At 34.3% G+C, this 22,239-nt stretch overlaps 4 protein-coding genes across 4 annotated transcripts; 3 read left to right on the top strand and 1 right to left on the bottom strand.

Annotated features, from left to right (window-relative positions):
• Positions 1-121: 121 nt before the first annotated feature.
• Positions 122-3,845, top strand: SAPINGB_P001872 (uncharacterized protein; the record flags this gene model as incomplete). The annotated part of the gene is made up of 2 exons (XM_031996592.1): positions 122-136; positions 186-3,845. 2 exons carry the CDS (start codon positions 122-124, stop codon positions 3,843-3,845), a joined length of 3,675 nt encoding a protein of 1,224 aa, XP_031852483.1.
• A 134-nt stretch (positions 3,846-3,979) lies between these two features.
• SAPINGB_P001871 (uncharacterized protein) lies at positions 3,980-5,698 on the bottom strand (the record flags this gene model as incomplete). The annotated part of the gene is made up of 1 exon (XM_031996591.1): positions 3,980-5,698. One exon carries the CDS (start codon positions 5,696-5,698, stop codon positions 3,980-3,982), a length of 1,719 nt encoding a protein of 572 aa, XP_031852482.1.
• Positions 5,699-10,944: 5,246 nt separating this feature from the next.
• On the top strand, positions 10,945-14,514 carry SAPINGB_P001870 (uncharacterized protein; the record flags this gene model as incomplete). The annotated part of the gene is made up of 1 exon (XM_031996590.1): positions 10,945-14,514. The coding sequence occupies one exon, from the start codon at positions 10,945-10,947 to the stop codon at positions 14,512-14,514; it is 3,570 nt and encodes a 1,189-aa protein (XP_031852481.1).
• A 1,158-nt stretch (positions 14,515-15,672) lies between these two features.
• On the top strand, positions 15,673-18,135 carry SAPINGB_P001869 (uncharacterized protein; the record flags this gene model as incomplete). Its single annotated transcript, XM_031996589.1, has 2 exons — positions 15,673-16,011; positions 16,183-18,135. 2 exons carry the CDS (start codon positions 15,673-15,675, stop codon positions 18,133-18,135), a joined length of 2,292 nt encoding a protein of 763 aa, XP_031852480.1.
• Positions 18,136-22,239: the final 4,104 nt, after the last annotated feature.

Here is a 22,239-nt window from a genome sequence, read left to right as displayed (position 1 = left end):
AAATTCACGTGAACACACCCAAAAAAATTTTCAAACAAGCCGTCCCAAAAATCTTCTTCATCTTTAGAAAAAAACCCTTCCCAACGCAAGTCGTCAAAGAGTAATATCATAAAAAATTACGATGTCTGACTTAAAGGTATGCTGAATTTTAACTTCTGAGTTATTCAGTTACTAACTTATTATAGACTGAGTTAGATACGTCTGAAAAAGTCACGAGATTCCTTCGTAATAAGTCTTCAAAGACCGAAGACCTTGTTATCGTCGTAAAGGATCTTATTGACGGGAATCTCAATGTCTTTCTTCCCCAGAAAGAAGTTGTCATTCTTCAATGGATTTTTGACTACTTGGGTGAACGCAAGAATACTGAGGCCAAAATTTCGGTTGGGTTTTGGAATGTTCTTTCATCCGTTTGGGTGAGCTTAGCAGACGATCATGATACACTCTCTCGTACATACCTTAGCCACAATTTCGCCGGTATTCTTACAGAAACTTTTAATCAAGCAACTACTAAAATTTCCAGCAAAGATAATGTTAAGATCCAGTCTCTAGTTGATGAAATTAGTACGGCAATGGAAGCTATCAGCAAGTCAAATTTGTGGTTCAAGCTTCCCCTTGACAGTACAATATCTTTAATTTTATCATATACAAAGCTCTACATACACGCCAACAGAAACACCACTATACAATTATCATTTGAAAAATCAAGTCTTTTAATTAAAAAGTTTTTAAAGTCTACGCTTACAGGATCCGACTTGAAAAAATTTTCAGCGGCTTTTAACGAAAAAATTCTTAGTCACGTCTTTGTTTTAATAGGAATGGACCTTGACACTTATTCAAAAGATCTTTACAACTTTCTGGTATCAACTCTGATAGCAACGCCGGACAAAAAAGCTACTGAAATCGATCTGGCTCCAGCTCAATCTGCAGTTAACGAGTACAAACTTACCGACGAGGAAAAACACAAATCGTCGATTGCTCTTTACGAAATTCTCGTGGTTACTCTTCCAACGCGCTCCGATTCTGCATTTTCACAGCTCCGCAAAATTGCTCCCTCAGCACTTAAAACCCTTGTCTCTATTTCTTCATCTAAAAAAATCAAGCTTGATTCTGATTTTTTAAAATCAACAATGTCACAAATTTTTGACAAGAAAAAGGAATCAGTTGACTGGCAGCTTTTATCATTTATCCACAATATTGATGAATCTTTTTTAACAGAGCGCTCTCATCTTTCAGTAATTCTTGCTACTACAACATCTAATAAAGAAAACAGTAAAGAATTTCATGCTTTTGCCAAATCTTTTATCGATTACTTTACAAACTCTCGCGAGCTTCCACAGTTTATTCTTTCCTGGAAAAAACATTTAGTACCAAACTCTTGCTGGTACAATGATTTTATTTCAGAATACTTATCTATCCAAGTTAGAACGTTATCTAATATTCAACTCAAGAGTTTACTGAATACCCTTGTTCACCCTCTTACACTAGAAAATCCAAATGAGACTCCAGATCAGCTTTATCAACCTTTAATAGTGTGCGTTCTGAGTTTTTTCCAGCAACGAACTCTTCCTCATTCTATGCTTTTTGATCCACTATTCACTGCTCTCCAATCAAAGGTTAACATTACTTCATCTGAGTTTTGGACTCTTAAATACCTCATTCTTTCAATCAGTTCTGGATTCGTCCAAAAATTCCATGCTCTCATTGTTTCCCAAGCTCAGAGCATTGACTATGGCTTGGATAAGAAAAACGTCAATGACAGCCTTGCTATTGGTGTCATGCAGTCTCTTTTTCGAATTGCAGAATATATTGAGTTTTCTGAGTTTGAAAACTACGTTTCTAAGCTTATCAAGTATATTGGCAAAAAGTCTAAGTCTCCTGAAATATTTTTCGAAACCATGTGCGATCGTTGGCTGATTCTCATCAACATTCGTCTGCGCAAAAAATACAAAGAGCGTCTTATCGGCTTGTTTGCCACAAACAAGAATGCTTTTAATAAGCTTTGTTCTACTGAACTTTTCTTTGAACAGGGGAGTCTTTCACCTTTGGCCTTGCAAACCTTGGCCGACAAAAAGGAACTCAAAAATGAGCTTTTGCGCATTAAAATTATTTCATCAATGCCGCTGCAAGTTATCCGCGGTTCTAGCAGAAAGGAACTTCTCAACAATCTTTCTGATCTTGCTCTTTCTGAAAAAAATTTGAAGGCCAGTGATGAAACTCTTGAATTCCAACTTACAGCGAGGGCTGCCATAGATCACCTTCTTTCCCACCCTTCTTCTACAGTCACACTTGTTTCTGATTCTGCAGCACTTCAGAAGTATTTTTACTCTGCATTTTCTTTTGGAAACCACGAACTCGAAACTCTAACCCGTGCTTCATGCGAAAAAATTATCAATTATAACATAAAGACACAAAAGGAGCGCGAGGAAGGTGCAAAATTCATTTTTGCTTTGGTTAATGAGGCAGTCAGCTCGCTCAAGAAGACGAAAAAACATTCCAACAATTTTGAACAACTTGAATTTGCTACTCTTATTGTCTCTCTTGTTCATTCAGAGAACCTTCAAGAAAGCGGCCTGGATAATGTTATCCTCAAGTCACTTACCAAAATTTTACAGACTACCAAGGGTGCTGACAAGTCGTTAAACGATGCGCTCCACGCAATCCAAAACCTTGCCATTCTTTCTACCACCAAAACAAACGAACTTTCGAAATCTCCTGAAATTTTCGCAGTCACGGGTACTTATGCGACACTTGCATTGAAAAAACTTGTTGAGCCACAGGATGGAAAAGAACGCGCAATCTTCAAAAACCTTGCAGCCTCATGTTTTACGGTTTTGACGCATCTGAGCAGTACCAAGGACCAGGTAGAAGCCTGTCTGGCATATTATATCAGTCTTCTAGAACAAGAGGTTGGTGTTTCTAACAATGACGTTGTGGCTTGCCTTCAACAACTCGAAGAAGCTGACTTTAACTTCTTGTTTAATGAAACTATTGGTAGTTTGTTTGATCCTGAGTCTGCAAAACCCTTTGCTTATATCACTGCAGTCACTGCATTCCCAAGAGCATTAAAAGACGAAGAGAATGTTGCTGCTTCTACCAATGTCACCGAACTTTTAACTAATGTCATCAAGAACTGTGATAAACTTTCTGAAGGTGATTTACTGTCTTATCTTAGCTTTGTCGAGTACATGGTTAAGGATCGACCTAGACTTTTGACACAGTTTTGTCTGGATATTATTATTTCCACATTTGTGCGCATCTGCACCAGCGACTTCGGACCTAGTTTTACTCCGAAATCTGATATTGACAGTATCTATGCACAACTTGCAAGTGTGGCTTCGTCGGTTGTTGTTTTTAATAGAAGCAGGCTTAACGGACGGTACCACCTGCTTACTCAACTGTTGACGTCGCTTCTTGGCTGTCTTACCAATACTGATTCGAATTGTACTAGTAACTTCCAGCCCAGATGGGTAGTTAACTCATCCAAGCCACTTGGTGAGAAGGCGGCAGATGCATATACCCGGTTGATTTCCAATCTCTCGTCGACTGTTATTTCTTATCGCGAAACGAGCGAAAGGTACAAACTTTCTTCGTATGCTCAGATGCTCAAGAAACACTTGTCTATTTACATTGGTGTGGTGCTTATTAACTATGTGAGGTTTTCTCTCCAAGAAGGGTTCACGCCTAGTGTGCGCCGTGGCTTGGTTCCTGGATTTTACATGGTGTTTAACACTATTGGTAGCGAGCAGCTTAAGAATGTAAATCTGTTATTGGACTCAAATTCTCGACCATACTTTAAGACTCTTTATGAGGATTACATGACATATGGTAAATGGAAGAGTGAATAGATAGAATTAATAAATAAATTAATAAATAAATAAATCAATAAATAAATAGAAGCTTGAAATGAAATGATTTTTTTTAAAACAGAACCGTCAAATTTTTACAAAATATATATAAACAAAAAACAAACAAACTTTTTTTAATGGGCAAATCTAAAGTCCAATCTCTTGTTACCCTGGTCCTTGGTGGTACGGCGGTACTCAAGTTGCTCTTCACGCGTCATGGCATTCCAAATTTTATCACGAGAAGAGTTTCTCCAGACATAATAAACCTTAGTACAAAGCAAGATTACTAAAGAAACAATTGCCAATGCAAATAGAACTCTGTTACCCTTGCGGTAGTAAGGAGCATCACTCTTTCTATAAATGTTGGACGAGATAATACTACCTGCTTGCACAAACATATTGTAAATAGCAGCAGAAACAGTTCTGGTTCTAACAGTATTTGAGTTTCTAGAGCACCAACCGACTAAAATAGCGTGAATGTAAGGACCACAGAGGTAAACAACCAATACCGCATAAGTACCCCAAACGTTCTTCAAAGAATCTTTCCAAAAAGCTAAGACACCGGCACAAGGAATAATCCAAAGGGGTTGAAGAGTTGCAATAAGCGATCTTTCGTTAAAGTACTCAGTAGCCCAAGTTTGAAGAAGAAGAAGAACAATGTGGGCAACATTAGGAGGAATGGTTAACAAGTTAGTGTTGAAGGTACTGAAACCAAGTTGTTTGAGGGTAAGTGTCAAATATGCGCTGACGGTACCAGTAGAGATATAAGCGACCAAGCCAATAAGATAAAGAGGCCAAAGATCGTAATCCAAGATAGATCTCAAAAGTTGCTTAGGAGTGACAGCCTGGCGGTTATGCATATCGCCCTTGGAGGGATCATCACGGAGAACACGATTGACAATAAGCTTTTCTTCAAACTCAGTGAACCAGCCTTTGGGTCTGAACCAAGCTTTAGTCTGAACAGGGGAAGGAGGAAGTTGAATATAAGAAAGGAGACCAATAATGAGAGTGACGAGACCTTCTAAAAGGAACATCCATCTCCAGCCGGCCCAGCCGCCAATGCCTCTCATACGAAGGATAGCAAATGCCAAAAGGGAAGAACCAATTTGGGTAAGGGTTAAAGTAGTCCAGAAGAAACTCAATCTAACGGGAAGCTCTGAACCAGTGTAGAAGTAGGACAACCAAGAGACAGTATCAGCAATAAAACCACCTTGAAGAAGACCAAGAAGAGCACGAGTAGCATAGAAAGAACTTTTACCAGAGATTTTACATTGACAGATAGAGACAATTGACCAGATAGTGATTTGAGTAGGAATCCAGCGATCAGGACCAATCTTTTTAGAAATCAGCTGAGACGGAAGTTCAGCAGCAAGGAAAGTAACGTAGAAGATAGTCATACCAGTGTTATAATGGTTTGTTGTAAGCTTAAGATCCTTAAGCATACCATCAGAAAGAGCTTGACCAATGTTACCACGATCCAACTGAAGACCAAAAAACATTACACAGGCCCAAAAGCAGGCTCTGAGTTCAATTTTCCAAAGAAGTTTGCGCTCCTGCTCAGGGGTCCAAGTGAAGTCGGGATCAAAGTGGTTGCGACCTTCATAAGTAGCTTTTTCGTAAATTTGTTTGTAGTGTGCGACGACTTCAGGGTCTCTAAAGACGTGATCTTTTCCACCGTAGAATGTGTGTCTGCCTTTCTTTTTACCGTTTTCAGGATCGTTTTCGTCGCTCTGGACATAGGGATCGAAGTCCTGGTTCTTGAGATCATTTCCGAAATCGTCGTCGGAAATAGCATCGCTGACTTGGAGAGTGGTGACATTTTCGTCCTCCTTTTTCTTGCCAAAGAGGGCCATTTTGAAAAGATTTAAAAGTAAAAGTTTATGAGAAAAAGAGAGGTGAAAAGAGAAGTGAAGATGATTTTTTTGATAGAAAAAAAGAGAGAAAAAAGGAAAAAAAAAATTAAAGTAGAGCTGATAAAGCTCACTTTATATTAAAAGAATATCTAGATATAAAATCCTAGACATGGTTTTTAAACAGGGGAGACTCCGGATAGGATTTGTGCGTGGCTAAAATTTTTTTGAAATAGGAAACAAAGCCTATTGAAGGGAATATTGTTATTAAAAAAATATTTCGTGGCTATATAGGAGGCTACTGAGAAGAAGAAAAAGGCAATTTTCAATTATTTGGATAGTCGGGAAACCGGTTTGAGTATATGGTGGTGCCGATTAAAAAAAAAAAAAAAAAGGCTGCGATAAAGGTTTGCATGAAAGAATTAAAAGTGGCCCTGCCCAAGTTAAAAAAAATAAATAAATAAATAAATAAAAATAGTGTGGCTTGACCACCCCTAATGACGACATTTTAAAGACTATTTTCGATATCGGCATTTTTATTTTATATATTTTTTATTTTATTTTATTTTTTTGCACTTCTTACTATGCCACTTAAAAATCCTGGAGGTCAGTTTAAAAAATGATCCTCAATGTGCAACAAAGCTCTACTATATCTCACAACTGTCACTAGCCTTCCAAGTCTCTTGGAAAATTCTTAGCTTTTTCTTGGGAGCATCTCTTGGCTTTTTTAAACTAGGCTTACTTGACTATCTCCCACCAGTCGTCGTCGTCATCATTTCAAACAGCCAAGATTCTACGAGCCACTTTTGAAAGTATGCTCTTCTCCAGCCTCCCTTAAATGAATAACCGAAATTTTTATGCGTTTTCTAGATGGTCACTTGAAGTTTCTAGTACTAGTTGCTACAAATTTTGATGAGCATCCTTTCCTTGTTACTGCTGGTTGTGGTGGAGAACCGTTAAAAATTCATGCTAAACATTACGCCATTTGAGCTCACTGCACATGACAAGTCGAGATCAAAGAAAAGGTGCACACTAGTTAGCCATCTGCTAGTTTGTTAATGGTACACAGTACTTTTAAAGCAGAAAAGAGTTAAGTTCAGGTTTAGTAGAATATTTGAAAGCCAGCAATCAAGAAGGCTATTTACCTCCCGTATTCTCAATCTAGAAAACCATCAGCTTTACTTGGTCTGCCACAGACCTAATCAAATTTTTTAGTGGCCAATATTTGTGGCTTTTTTTTTCGGACTACGAATGCCTCAACTATTGAAATCATTTACAGCCACGAATTACTTTTTTTTTTTTTTTTACATTGTATTCTTGGGCTTTAAAGAAAAAAAAAATCAAAATTTTGGGAATATTAATATTAATATCAAAATCTTTGGATTATCACCATATCATGAAAAAAAAAAATTTTTTTTTTTCTAAGACATTATGAGAAACCTTGTTTTTAAGATAATAATTAAATCCATCAGTTATAACTGATTAGAAATTGTGCTTCGGTTGATTTATTATTATAAAATTTATAAGAATAAAAACAAACAAACAAATTTGTTTATAAACATAAATTTTATTAGTAAAAAAAAAACTAAAAACATTTATCACTCATTAGATAAACTACAATCAAATAATAAAAATAGAGGGGAAAAAAAAGAAGAATGAATTATAATGGGCTTTCGATATACGCAATTTTCAAGCATCGCATGCCATGGAAGCATGGCCCAACAAATCGCCACTAGCCATACAAAACCATCAAATGTATCCACACTTCCCGTGGCTGTAATTATTGACCTCTTTTACTTAAATTCATTAATCTAAGTGGCTTCTTAGACAACACATTGAATTTTGCTTTTGACACTTTCTTCTAGCCCATGAAAGTCTACAAAGGTAGTTTCTAACAATTCTTGTAGATTATTCATATGACTGCTTAATACTGGGTAATATGGGTAGTATAGGTAGTATAGGTAGAGTACGCAATTTAAAAAAAAATGCGTCAAATACCCCCCCTCATTTCGTGATTATTCCATCGGACCCCTAAGATATGCCTTGTATGAGACATTTGCCTCCAAGCTTAATTTGTCTCCATATTAATTTTTATTTCTTAAAAAAATCTTAACTGCAAGCCTCAATTTTTTTTTCTTTACTCAGGAGCAATTCATTTTTTTTTAACAATTCTCGGAAATAAGCCCATAAATATCATGGAATTCTTTTATTAAAAGGTTATATGAATCATATTGACCAATAAGAAAGTGGATTAATATAATGAAATAGTAAATATAACCGCCCTAAATGGCTAAAGAAATCTTCAGAAATGATTTCTTGGCGTTTAAACGGTCTTTACTTTCTTAGACCCAAGCGCGAACAGCTACAGTCTGGCATGTAATCATTTTAAATTTTCTTTTTCTTTTCTTTTCCCTTTTTGACATGGCATAATGAATACTCTTTGTTGAATATAATTTTTTCGAATAGAAGAATATGTCAAACATAATCAGAAGCCAAGTTACAAAAAAAAAAAAAAAAGAAAATAAAATATCAATGTGGCAAGGTAAATATCGGTTTTAGTTTCCTTAAAATTATGATTTTAAAAATAATAATGGTATCTTTAACTCAAATCTGGTAGTGATCACAAAATATCAAAGTGGGCTTATTATTCCGTAGTAACTGTTTATTTCAAGTTTTTGCTAAATTTTTGCCAAAATTTTTCCGGGATTTGAATTTTTTTTAAAAAAGAATTAAACCACATTAAAGAAATCAGGAATTTTTTTTTAAGGTATCAAAGATTTTACTATGAAGTAAATTTCTAAATTCCAATATAATTCATGTCCAATTTATTTTCGTTATTATTAAGCATTTTTCGTTTTACAAATTCAAGCCACCTTCATATTTAGAATTCATAATCAACACTTTTTGATAAAAAATCTTTGCATAGAAAACGCCATTCACTTCATTCACAAAATCTTAATACTTTTAGAGGTATTTTAAGAAACCATTAGTCAAAATATAAATAGAAACAAAAAAAAAAAAAAAGAAAAAAAGCGCCACGAAAAAAAAAAAAAAATCCCATGAGGTTCGTTTTATTTTTATTCTTTATTTATATTTTTCATTTAAAATAAAGAAAAAAAATTTAGTAGTCTGAATGGGTAAAAGTGGAAATGATTTTTAAAGTTAGTATCTCAGGAGCGCAAAATCAATTTATAAACCATTTGAAATATCTGGTAAAAATATAACTAAGCAAATTTTATGTATAAATCAATAATTTAAAAAAATTCCATTATGATAATTTAGATAGGCCTTTTTTCATTTTTTTTTAAAATAATGAAAAATTCTGAGCTCTGACATTCGCGGGTGATCTTGACAAAGTACTAATAAGGATTCCTGAAAAAATTTTTGCGTCTAAAGCTATATTAATTAATCAATATTGATTATAAATTTTTTGTCGATAGAGTGAATGAAATAAGCCACCTTAGGAGAATAAAGCTGCCAAGATGTGCTTTTGCAACAAAACATAAGATTTAGTCATTTTGACGAGAAAAGAAATAAAAAGTAATGATTTGGTTTATTAAAAATCACCATTTTAAAAAGAAAATAGATTAATTTCAAAATTCAATGAATTCATTAAACTTGAGGCATACAATCATTAAAAAAAATTGTATACCCAATAAGTTAGATGCTAATCTATTGTTTTAGTGAATCATTTTCGTAAAGCTTTATCATTTCACAAAAAAGGTATCATTTTCATGTGCGGCTTTTTTCACCTTCAAACAACTTTAAGCCAACCCATCTAATTTTTGTAGTTCAGCCTCACATTTACTAAAATCATATTTAAGAGGGCTTATGATAATTATAAATATAAATATCTAGTCATAGATTATCTATAAAAAGGTAACCTTTTTGGGAATTAAATTTTTTAGGGAATTTTCAAATTAATAAATTTTATTAATCACAAAAGAACCCTAAATATTATAAGATAATCATTAGTTTTAATTTGTTTTTTTTTTTAAAAAAAAAAGAGGTATTATTTTATATTAGTTTGTAAAGTTAAGTATTTAGGCTTTGCTATGATGATGACGAGAATAAAAGTAAAAGAACAGGTTAAAGGGATGGAGATGTTGGTGGTGCTAACTGATATTGTTGTTACATTTGTGTTAACTATATGCTACATCTTTATTTTAATTTGTGTTACAAAGATGCTACAAATTTTGTTACATTTTATATAAAGTTGTTACAAAACTAAGCATCGTCATTAAGTTGCGTGATGTGGTAGACAACAGCCGCACTCACCAAAAACAGCCTTTTCGTTTATTAACACCGTTTTTAAATTAACAAAACTTGACTTTAAATTTGCTCGTTAGATAAACTTAATTTCATTAAAATCTAATTTATTGATTAATACTTAAGCGGATACAATCGATCTTGTTATATTTATCAGATTGAGATCCTTGTTGATTTTGTGGGAAAAAAAAATGGGTTTTTTGAAGACCCCAATTTTGCCAAGTTTTGAATTTGAAAAACCAGAATTTTAAATGCCTGTTTACGAATTTAACGACATGCAAATTAGAAATTGAAAAAAACAAAAAATAGTAGACGGCTCTTACTTATTTTGGCTGGATCCAGATGTATAGCGCCTGCTGATGATCTTTACCTAATAAGATAATCAAAAAAATTTAAAGTCTCAGCAAATCAGAGAAAGTCGGGCCTACGGACTGAATGTCAGGCACTATTACAAATTATTTTTTTGGTTGAAAAAAAAAAAAAAAAAAAAAAAAAAAACAATAGAAAAATCGGTACACAACCGGGCCATCATGAGAAATAAACAACACCAAAAAAAAACACCATTAAGCAAAATACTAGAACCCGGTACCTTTAGAAAAAAAAACAGCAGTAACAATAACTATAATTGTAAAATAAATAAACACCTCATGAAATCTATTAAATCATAAATGAATAATGCTTCATTTGAAGAAAAATACTTTTTATTTTATTTTATTTTATTTTTTTGTGGTGGCAGCTCTCGTGTAATGTCGTTCGACGTTTTTTTTTTTTTTTTTTTTTTTTTAGTAAGATGACGCACAAAAAGATTTCTGCAAATTTGTAAATTTATGTATAAAATTTATAATTCTGACTTTCTGAACTATTTTCTTTACCCTTTCCTTTTTCTTTCCTTTAATTTTTTCTCCCCAGTTTTATAATTCTCTATTCTTCACATATCACATAATTGCTAGACCAGCGGCCACAAGCAAACTGCATGCCAAATGAGTCTTGAAAAGAAGCTGCTCAGTCAGGAGTACTCCCAGTTACCTTTCGGTAATAGCGGGATTAAACATTCCCCCGCCGGATCTTCTCAAACACCACCAGCACCAAAATCTTCCGCCACTTTTTCTATAGGAGGCATGACCTGCGGTGCCTGTGTCTCCGCAATCACTTCTAGCTTAGAGTCTCTTAACGGCGTTTCATCAGCTTCTGTCTCTCTTGTCACCGAGCGCGGTCAGATCGAATTTGACAACTCTATCGTCACTGTTCCGGAAATTAAAGAACGCATAGAAGACTGTGGTTTTGATGCCAAGTTGCTTTCGGAAATCCATCCACAACCTGCCGAATCTTCATCTTCTTCTTCAAATCAAGCTCCAGCTTCAGAATTATCTTTACAAAAAACCGGCGTCAAAAAATCAGATACATTTTCGATTGAAGGCATGACGTGTGGTGCCTGTGTCGCTGCCATCACTTCCGGCCTAGAGTCTTTGGCTGGAGTCTCTTCAGTCGCCATTTCTCTAGTCACAGAACGCGGTCAGATTGAATTCGACAGCTCTATTATTAACTCAGATGAAATAAAGGAGAGAATAGAAGACTGCGGCTTTGACGCTCGTCTTTTATCCGAAACTGTTGTTGATGAGCCAACACTAGTCCAGCAAACAGCAATATTTGCTATTGCTGGCATGACATGTGGTGCCTGTGTATCGTCAATTACAAACAATCTTGAGGCGCTGAAGGGTGTTTCTTCCGTTTCTATTTCTTTAGTCACAGAACGCGGCTCTGTGGAGTTTGATCCTAACACAGTCTCAGAAGATCAAATAAAAGAGTGTATCGAGGATTCTGGGTTTGATGCCACACTTATTTCTTCCACAACTACTAACCCTATCCCAGTTATTTCTTCATCAGATGAACAACCAAAACTTTTACGACTAAAAGTCTACGGAATTACAAATACAGAGTCTAGTGAACAAGTTGAGAATGTTTTGCGACAAGTTAATGGTGTTAAGGACGCTGTTGTTAATCTCATGTCTGATGAAGCTCAAATCTATTACTTTCCATCTATTATTGGACCCAGAAGAATTGTCGAGGTCATTCACAATACAGGCTATGACGCTATTTTAGCTTCTACTGCTGATAATGCTCTGCAACTTGCATCTCTATCAAAAATCAAACAAATTGCAAAAAGCAAACGCGAGTTTTTCATCAGCGCACTTCTGGGCATACCTGTATTTATAATATCCCGATTTGTCCCTAAAGTCATTCCATTTTTGGGATTTTTAAAGCAAATAACTTTGATTAAGGGATTTTACCTTGACGATGCTATTTGTCTGTTATTAACAATACCCATTCAGTTTTTCATTGGTGGCAAGTTTTACACATCTGCCGCTAAAGCCATCCGTCACAAAGCACCTACTATGGACGTTCTTGTTTGCTTATCTACATCCTCTGCCTTTTTCTTTTCTTGCTTGTCCATCCTATATGCTGTCTTTACACAATCCCCTAAACACCCGCATACATTGTGGGAAACCCCAGCTATGATTGTGACATTTATTGTTGGAGGTAAGTACTTAGAAAACAAAGCTAAGGGTCAAACGTCTGTTGCTCTATCTAGACTTATCTCTCTAAGTCCATCTACTGCTACCATTTATTCAAACCCTGAAAGCTACACTAAAGCCATGAAAGAGGACAACTCTGGAGACTCTACTAGCCATCTCGAAACCCGAGTCATTCCTACAGAACTTATTGAAGCTGGTGATATAGTTGTTGTTCTTCCAGGTGAAAAAATCCCTGCCGACGGTACAATTATTCGCGGTGAAACCTACGTGGATGAGTCAATGATCACTGGTGAATCTATTTCGGTGTCTAAGATCACGGGCGACGATGTGATTTGCGGTAGCATTAATGGCTTTGGTCGCATTGATGTTAAGGTCAACTTTTGTGGTAGCGAGACTCGTCTTTCTCACATTGTTCAGCTTGTTCAAGATGCGCAAACTACAAAAACAAACATTCAGCGTTATGCAGATTATATCTCTGGATATTTTGTTCCTGTCGTTATTTTCCTTGGTTTTCTTACGTTTTTTGTTTGGATGATTTTGTCCCATGTTTTATGCACTCCTCCACCCATTTTTGAAAGTGATGAAGGCAAGTTTATGGTGTGCTTACGATTATGCATTTCTGTAATTGTCGTTGCTTGTCCTTGTGCACTTGGCTTGGCAACTCCCACTGCAGTCATGGTCGGCACTGGTGTTGGAGCTAGAAATGGTATTCTCATTAAAGGTGGGGCTGTTTTGGAGACTGCCAAAAAGGTGACAACCGTACTTTTTGATAAAACTGGTACTCTCACCACTGGTGATATGAATGTTCATTCTTTCCACATTGATAAAACTGCTGCACAAAAGTTTAATCTTGATTCTGTTTCCTGGTGGAAGTATGTGGGTTGCATTGAACAAAGCAGTGAACATCCTATTGCTCGTGGCACCATGAAGAAGGTTCGGGAGGTTTGCGGGCTTGATGAAAATCTTCAAGTTGACGGTACTGTTACCGACTTTGTTGTTAAAGTTGGTTTTGGTGTCTCTGCAAATGTCAAGATTGGTCCAGTTACCAGAGCTGTTAATGTGGGAAATATTAGAATGATGGATGATGAAGAAGTTTCAGGAGTTCCCCAAAGTGTAAGAGAATTGGAGAAACACACTCAAGGCGAGACATTGATTATTATGAGTATAGATGGCGTTTACGCTGGATACATTTGCATTGCCGATACTATTCGGAAAAATGCTCGAGAAACTGTTTACGCACTTAAGAAACTTGGTCTTTCCGTTGGTATGGTTAGCGGTGATCATCCCTCGGTTGCCAGAAAAGTGGCAAAAGAGGTTGGCATTCCTTCTCAGTTGGTTTGGGGTGGTGTTTCACCTGAGGGAAAGCTTGACGTTATTGATCAACTCCAGTGTTTGGACTTGGAGTCTACCAGAGGATTCATCAATATTGGAGGTGGTGGTAACGAGATTGTCGCAATGGTTGGTGATGGTATTAACGATTCGCCGGCTCTAGCACGTGCTACGTTGGGTATTTCCATGGCTGGAGCTTCAGACGTGGCTATGGATGCTGCAGATATTGTTTTACTCAAGGAGAACTCATTGTTGGATGTTGCTGCTGCGTTTCAGCTCTGTTATGTTATTTTCAACCGCATTCGTCTCAACTTGCTGTGGGCTGTTATTTACAATGCCATTATGATTCCCATTGCCATGGGCTGTTTCTTGCCTTTAGGTATTGCCATGCACCCTGTTTTTGCTGGAGCTGCTATGGCCTTTAGCAGTGTCAGCGTTGTGTGCAGTAGTTTGCTGCTTCAGCGCTGGAAGAGACCCAAATGGATGCGTGAACTTTACGTGGCCACAAACACTGATATGCAATCCACTGATGCCCCACAGGATAGTTTAGATAATGAGCCTCTGGAGTCAGCACCTTCATCTCCAAGTGAGTCAAAGCCATCATTGTTTCAACGGATACGAGGACTTATTCGTTGGCCGTCCAAGACGACTGCTTCTCAGCACCAGTATACTCTTCTTCCCCGTTAGTTTTCCTTTTTTGTTAAATCCTTAATATTCCATTTCCCCCCCTCTATGTTACATGTTTTTAATAATCCTGTTTCTTCTGTTTTTATTTAATGAATAGAATCTCTAATTTGCATATATGATTTTGTATCTGTTGTTAGATATTACTCGTATTCGTATTTCAAAGCCAGTATTGGATCTAACAAAATTGTTAATTCCTTATATACACTGTGATTGAATCTTGTCTTGTTTATTCCTCCATATTCCAGCGCCGCAGTTACCATGACGGCGCCGCAGGGTTATGTTGCATAAATAATGTCCTAAATCGGTAAAAAGTCTAGTGCTATAAAAATTTTTTAACCCTAGCCCTATATAATAAAATTTTTTAGGTTGTGTAATGTGAACATTTTCTCAACACAGAAATTTTTTTTTTTTTTTTTTTTACCATCACACAAGAACTTTAAAAAAGCCCACCTTCAAACTTGTTTTTTTCCTCCCTTTTTTTCCCTCTCTAATTTTCCTTTTTAAAAATTTTTTTCCCCTTTAAAAACACATTTATCATTTCCAATCTGCTTTTTTTTTCACTTTTTTGATTTGTTTTCTTTTTTTTTACTAAAGGTTGTTATTCATTTTTTATATACACTATTCTCAAGTTTTGCTGGGCGGGTCCTACAATTATCACCTGTTCATTGTTTACATCTTTGTTTATTTTTTAATAAGCACATCTTTTTTGGTATAGACAAACTTGATCTTTGGGTCATCCAACAAGTCTTGTTGATATTTAGTTAGCCAATATAAAAAGAAGAAATATTTTACTATTTAATAGACAGAAGGATACGTCCTAGTTTTTCTTCTCGTTTCTGTAATATTTATTCTTGTTTGGGATACGCTTTAGGAAATAGCTAATAGCTTTCGTTGCAAGCTCTATCTCACTCAAGACATTTGAAGGTTTATACTATAGGCTCTGAAGTGTCTAGACGGTTTTTCTTGAAGAAAGAATTTAAGGAAAATCCTGCCAAAAGCTTTTAGTTCTTCAATTATCATTATTATTATTTTTTTTTTCAAACAGGAAGAGTAGCGTTGGTTCTGTTTGCCACTGTTTCAGGAAATCTCTTATAAAAAAAACTCACACATCCCTTGGCTCATATAAAAAAAATTATAACCAGCCTTTAAATTTTTACAATGCCAGCTGCAGCAGTTTCTTTTTCAACACCTCACTTGCCTACCAGCTCATCTCCACAAACTTCCTCTTCGTCAGATTTAAAACGAAAATGGGAATTGGTGGCTGAGCCTGGTTCTCATCCAAGCAAAAAATTAGCAGCCCCAAAAGTAATTGATACCTCGGTCATGTCCTCTACCTCCTTATCTACTCTCAGTACTGCTGATAGCAATAACAACACAACTACCACCACAAAAATTACAAATAGCAATAACAAAAATGCCAGTGATGCATCGCTATCCGCTTTTCATAGGTCGATGTTTCAATCTTATGTCAAGAATGCACTTGATGATCTTGAAAAGGTATGTTATATCGACTGTGGTAAAGTTAAAAATGGTTCAAGAAATCGAGGACGGCTTATCTACAAAAAATCAGAGTACTTGGGAAGGGAAAATCAAGGCATCCTCTAAAAAAGCAAATACCTTTAGATCAGTTTTTGTTAACTATTATTTTCATTTTTATTGTTTTTTTAGCAAAATACCGATTCTATAAACGCTCTCGCTTCTAGAATCCGCCTGAACAAGTTATCATCAGAAGCATTTACTGATGAGCAGCTGTATTACGTCATTTCCTCACTGACAAACGAAATTAGTCGACTTGACTCACCCAGTAGCAACGAGCTTATTTCTGCAGCTCTCAGTATTAAGTGGATATCTATGGGTCCTACCTTTATTCAATCTTATGTGCGCTTTCTTACCGTTCTGGTATCTGGTGTACCAAGGTGGTGGTCTAATGTCGTTGAACTTATGGTTAATGGCTTTATTGGTAACCATGACACTTCTTATCACCACCTTGTTATCCGTCATGCACTGAAGCTGATGCCCACTGCTGTGTCCTCCTTTCAGACTATTCTGTGCAAGGGATTCCCGCACAAAAATGAGAGTAAAGCGCCAACTCTGCAGTATTTGCGTAATCTTTTAAAAGTCATAGAGTACTGTCCTGAACTGCGAGGTTCTATATGGTCTCTTATTTTTGAAAGGACCATTCAGCTTGACGTTGAGCTGCAAGATATTTCATTAGATTCGGACGATGAGAATGAGGACGAAGATGACGATGAAGACTCAGACAATGAGGACGATGAGATGATGACTCCCCCACCTACTGAGCAAGAACCTCCAAATCTGCGCGTTAAGAGCCATGATGGTGATGACGACGATGCAGTTCTTGACATTTCAAAAATAGTTCAAGTAAATACTCAAGCTGCTTCTGAGGTCGGCAGTGCTGAAGACAGTGTTGAAAGACCCACTAGTAAACAGGAACAAGGGGGAAGTAACGCCGATGATGATGATGAAGATGATGAAGAAGAAGGTCAGATTCATGGCGCTGCTTCTTTACTTGATGATGACGATGATTACGAGTACGATGTGGAAGGTGGCGTTGACGTACTTACGGTTAGAAATAAGTTGGATTCCATGATCACTTTACTATTTGAATATATCGATCAAAAGATCACCCCTCAATCCGTGGAAGAAGAAAACGGTGAAGCCCAAGTTTTATTTACCACTCTTCTTGCACATTTTAAGTCTTTTATTCTTAGCACACATAGAACACGCAGTGTTCAGTTTCTTCTTTTTCGCTCAGCTCACGTTCACCCAGCCCTTTTGGATGCATTTTTAGTGTCCCTTATTGAGATTGCGCTTTCTCCATCTGAAAATATGGATAAGCGCCTTAAAGCAATGCAATACATTTCTTCTTTTATTGCAAGAGCAAAAGGTCTTAGTCGAACCCAAATTCTGTTTGTGGTTTCTATTCTTTCAGGCTGGCTACAACGCTATGTCGAGGAACGTGAGGTGGAAATCGAACAAAATTCTACTAGCATGGGCAAGTTCAAAATGTTTTATGCTGTGACTCAAGCTCTTATGTATATTTTTTGCTTTCGCCATACTATTCTTCGCGTCGACGGCGCTAAATCACGTTCATCAAACAAAACTGGTTCAGTGGAATCTATCATTTCAAACAAATCCTCTTCAAACTCTGAATGGGAGTATGATCTCGACAATGTGTTTCAGCGTGTTGTTATTTCTAAGTTTAACCCTCTCCGGTACTGCCGTGATACCGTTGTTTCCAAGTTTGCTCAAATTGCGCTGCGAGAGAACCTTGTTTACTGCTTTACAATTATGGAGCAAAACCGCTTAGGACCGAAACAGCAACACCAAGTCAATGGCGTTTCTGGCACCTCTCTTTCAACTGCATCCTCCTCTGCCTCTCTTTCTTCTCTTGGTAACGGATTGACCACTTCTTTAGCAAAGTATATGTTCCATTCTTCGAGGAACCAAGACTTTGTCATGCTTGATGCATACTTCCCTTTTGACCCTCTGCATCTTCCTCACGCTCGCACCATGATTGAGGATATTTACGTTGAATGGGTAGATGAAGAAGAAGATAGTGAAAGCGATGATGAAAATTCAGACTCTGATGACGAGTAAACCTTTGCATTTTTTTTTTGTAACTGTTTTTTGTGATATATTTTGTAACTTTTTAATGTCCCCTTTTTTGTTTTTATGTCAATGTTTAAAAAAATAAATATCTTGTTTTAGTACTTTTTCCCTTTCCTACAACTGTTCCGCATTATGACAGAATTGATATTCCATTAAATGCAAACTAACCAGAACTTCTTTTCGCAAGGAAGTTGATATTTTTGAAAAGAAAAAAGAAGAGTATTTAGTTAGAGTTTGTTAGTATATAAATAAAAAAAAAACAGATTTGGTTTTTTCAGTTTTTTTTTAACTCTACTCAGAAACAAGCAACTTTGGTTTTTTTTTTTTAAAAAAAAAATTAGGGTTATTTAGTGCCAGTCCATATACCTGTATGAATGAACTTCTAGTTCCATTCAAAATGGTGCTTAAAAAAAACAAAATAACAATTTTTGTTTAAGAAGTTTTTTTTAAACAATAAATAATAAAAAGAAAATAAATTCTTTCTTTTTTTAATTTTGATAATAATGCTTGTAAAGTTTTTTTTTTTATTTATAACTAGATATGCAATAAAAGAAATGAACAGTTTTGTTTCTTTAGAGCCATTAAGTTGCCTGATATATATATCGTTAAATAGATGATATTAAAAAATGATGAATAATTTTAGATACCCACATATTTATAGATGTTAAATATTGTTTATTAAGTGTTATCTACAATGGTAATAAGCATAAAAGTGACAAGTACTTAAAATTGATATAAACACTGACCTTAGAATCAAAAAGCATGATTCTTCTTTTAATAAACATACGAAATTTTTAATTAAAAATTTTGTATTAAAATATAGACACAAGTTTTTAAAATCGAAGTGCAAAGTTTTGATATCATCAGCATCTTTTATTAAAAAATAAGTAAAAACCTCCTGGGTCTTATTGGACTTGAAATACACCTCAAAGGACTACATCCTAGTATGTGCATGACACTGTAATTAATAATGCTAGAGTCAATATTAATTATGTTGAACAAAGAATGAGAAATGCCTTTTTGAGGATTTTAAAACAAGAAACCATCCATCACTTTTTTTTGATGAGCATAGAAGGCAACCTTGGGAAAAGGCATAACCGACATATTCAAAAACTGATCAAATATGAGAAATTTTCTAATTAATCTGAGAGAAATCCATTACTTTAAAAAAAATTAATAAGGAATTTTAACCCTTAGAATTGTTAAACCATTTCATTCAGTAATTACTGACAAACAATATTATAATATATTGTCTAAACAATGTGTGTGATAGAGTTTATTTTCTTTTTACAGCAATGCTGTCAAATGCCACCTCCTATTTTAGAAAACCAAAAGCCGAATAGTCACTACCTAATATTTTAGTATAATTTTCAGATTATTGTTGTATCGAATAAATGAAATTAATATATACGTTAAAATAATTGATTAGATATGTTGTTTTACAGTTCAAAGTGGAAAATATTTAAAACAAATACTTCATTCTTTTTGTTTTATACATTTCTTAAGTTCTAGTTCTTTTGAAATAACAATAAGATACCATGATATAGAATTTTTGAGTAAGAGAAAAAGGTTGGTATCTTTGTTCGAATATTTCTTTAAAGGTATTGTTAAATTTTTTTATCAAAAACTTGTTTCAATTATGGAATAAGAAAAAATGGCAAATTTTTATAATTAATACAACTGTTTTTTTTACAAAAAAAGAACACATTTACAATTTTTGTATCAATAACCGTAGCACTTTTTTATAAATGATTATCTTATTATACTGCTCAAAACTAACACATCATTTAAGATAATTTCACTATCTATTAATAGTATTTCAAAACTTTGAGCATTTGCAAAATATCTTCTGACTTTTTCTTCTTGAAAATATTATTTCAAAACAATTTTTTATTCCTAATTCCTGCAAACTGGAGCCTGGATCTGGAAGTTTTCAAAGATTCTGTGGGGGTTCCAAAAAAGGAAAATTAGAGTTTTGTAAAGAAAGCTCAGAGAAAAGTCTGACCCATGAGACTCTGTACGGAATCATGTTGTTTTTATATGTGTTTTTCAAAAGTATAAATTGTACCCTTTAATAGGACAACAGGCTAAATTCCAAATGACACTGGGGTTTCCAAAAATATTATATACGAAGAAATAGTCCCTCGGCTCAAAGTTATATAGTAGTTCAAAGCTTCTTTTTTCCGAAGAAAATCTTGATAAAGATGTAGTGAAAATGTACTATGTAGATAATAGTAAATTTAATTGAAAAACGATTGAAGACTACACTATTACCAAGCATTCAATAACTAAAGATTTAAATTAAATCTAATTTTTGAACAAAAATTAATGAAAAAATGGAGTTGAACATGAGATAGTGATTAATGACTAGTCCTGAATCTTTAAAAGATAAATGGTAATAAAAAAATTCAAACAATTGTTCCTTTATTCTTATTATTTTAAATTCAAACCGTCTATGACATCATGAATTGAACTGTTTTATCCTAAATGACATTTCAACTTTCAATAATCTAATAAACAATTTCAGTTTAGAAGTTTTTATTTTGTTTTTTCTAGCATTGGTCGATTTTCTAGAGTTCAAGTTTCAAAATAAACTTTTTTTAATATATAAAGCAGTGATTTTTTTTTCAGCTACAAATCTTTTGCTTAAGAACCTCATGTGACTCCTAATCATAAAGACTTAGAAAAGATTATGAAAAAAATATGGGCAAAAAGTTCAACTTACAATTAAAAAATATGGGCAAAAAGTTCAACTTACAATTAAAAAATATGGTTATTTGTTTAAATTTTACCGATTACTCATTGAAATAGATCTACACGTAGGTAAGATTGAAACTTTTTTAGAAGAATTTAAAAGCAAACCAAATCGCTTATAATACCAATAATAGAAGTACTTTGTTGTTTTTATTGTCTAAAATGTACCCAATGAAAATCTTTTTAAAGCTAGATGTCTATGTTCACTCACTAAATGTAACTTATCAGATTTTTTAATGGAATTAAAGGTTATTGAAGGCCAAGCAAGTCTTAATTCCAGAATGTTAGAGTTTGCAAACGTATGAGTTTTTTTTTTTTCTTCATAGCTTTATGACAAAAAAAGAGATAAAATAAAGTCATTTGAGAATATCAAAAATTTGAAGTTGGCAATTAGTCCCATATTTTTTGACTTTTTGTTTTAAAGCTTTAATTCAAAATTTAAGTTGTCATATGGTATGTCAACTTTTAATCTATTCATTATAGTAGATCTACCATCTAGATGGAATAATTTCATATTTAACGCCAATATCAATTAATTGATTGTTCAATCGACTGAAAGATATCTTTTATGTTGTAAATTTACTCAAAGAGAATTTTTTTATATTAATTGTCAATTAAATTCATTGAAATTATAAACGTTTTTTTTTGGATATTCAATATTAATATTTGGATCTTAACTTAACTGAAAGGTATGAGAAAAGGCATTCTAAGTTTTAATGATAGAAATGTATCTAATATGGAGCCCCCTATGTCTTTCAGCAATTAGGGTTATTTGTTATTTAAAAAAAAGGAATAATAAAGAAAGCAATTTTTTTGTGAAATAACAAAAGTGCGAAAAAGTTTATCCTCTCAATATGTTATTTAAAAGTCTATTTATAACGTTTTAGACCGTTAAGGTAATAAATTGAAATCATTTTTTTTTCCTTTCAATTAACATCCTATTTTTGCATTTAACAAAAAAAAATTGTAAGAAAAAGCAATATTGCAATCAATTGAAATGCCTGGAGTCTCATGAATATAGTTTCTTTTTTTTTTGGTCCAATGAAAAATTAAAATTTAAACTTTTTAAGCATGAGAAAATAACAAAACAAAACAAAAAAAGTGATGCTTTTAAAAAAAAAATAGTAAGTTATTCTGCTGAATATTACTAATTTATTGTATATCGAATTGTTTTTTTTATATTAAAAGTTGTTTAGAATCTAAAAATTGGACTAGATATCCTCCAGCGATAAATAAATAAATACTAGAGTAAAATACTTGATGGTATCTAGATACTATATCAAAAAAATAATGTTCTGGAATATGGAATAGACATCTATATTTCAAGGTAAAGTTGTT

Source organism: Magnusiomyces paraingens (assembly GCF_902498895.1).
Source record: "Magnusiomyces paraingens strain CBS 517.90 genome assembly, contig: contig2, whole genome shotgun sequence".
NCBI lineage: Eukaryota > Fungi > Ascomycota > Dipodascomycetes > Dipodascales > Dipodascaceae > Magnusiomyces > Magnusiomyces paraingens.
This window is presented reverse-complemented; position numbering and strand designations above follow the sequence as displayed.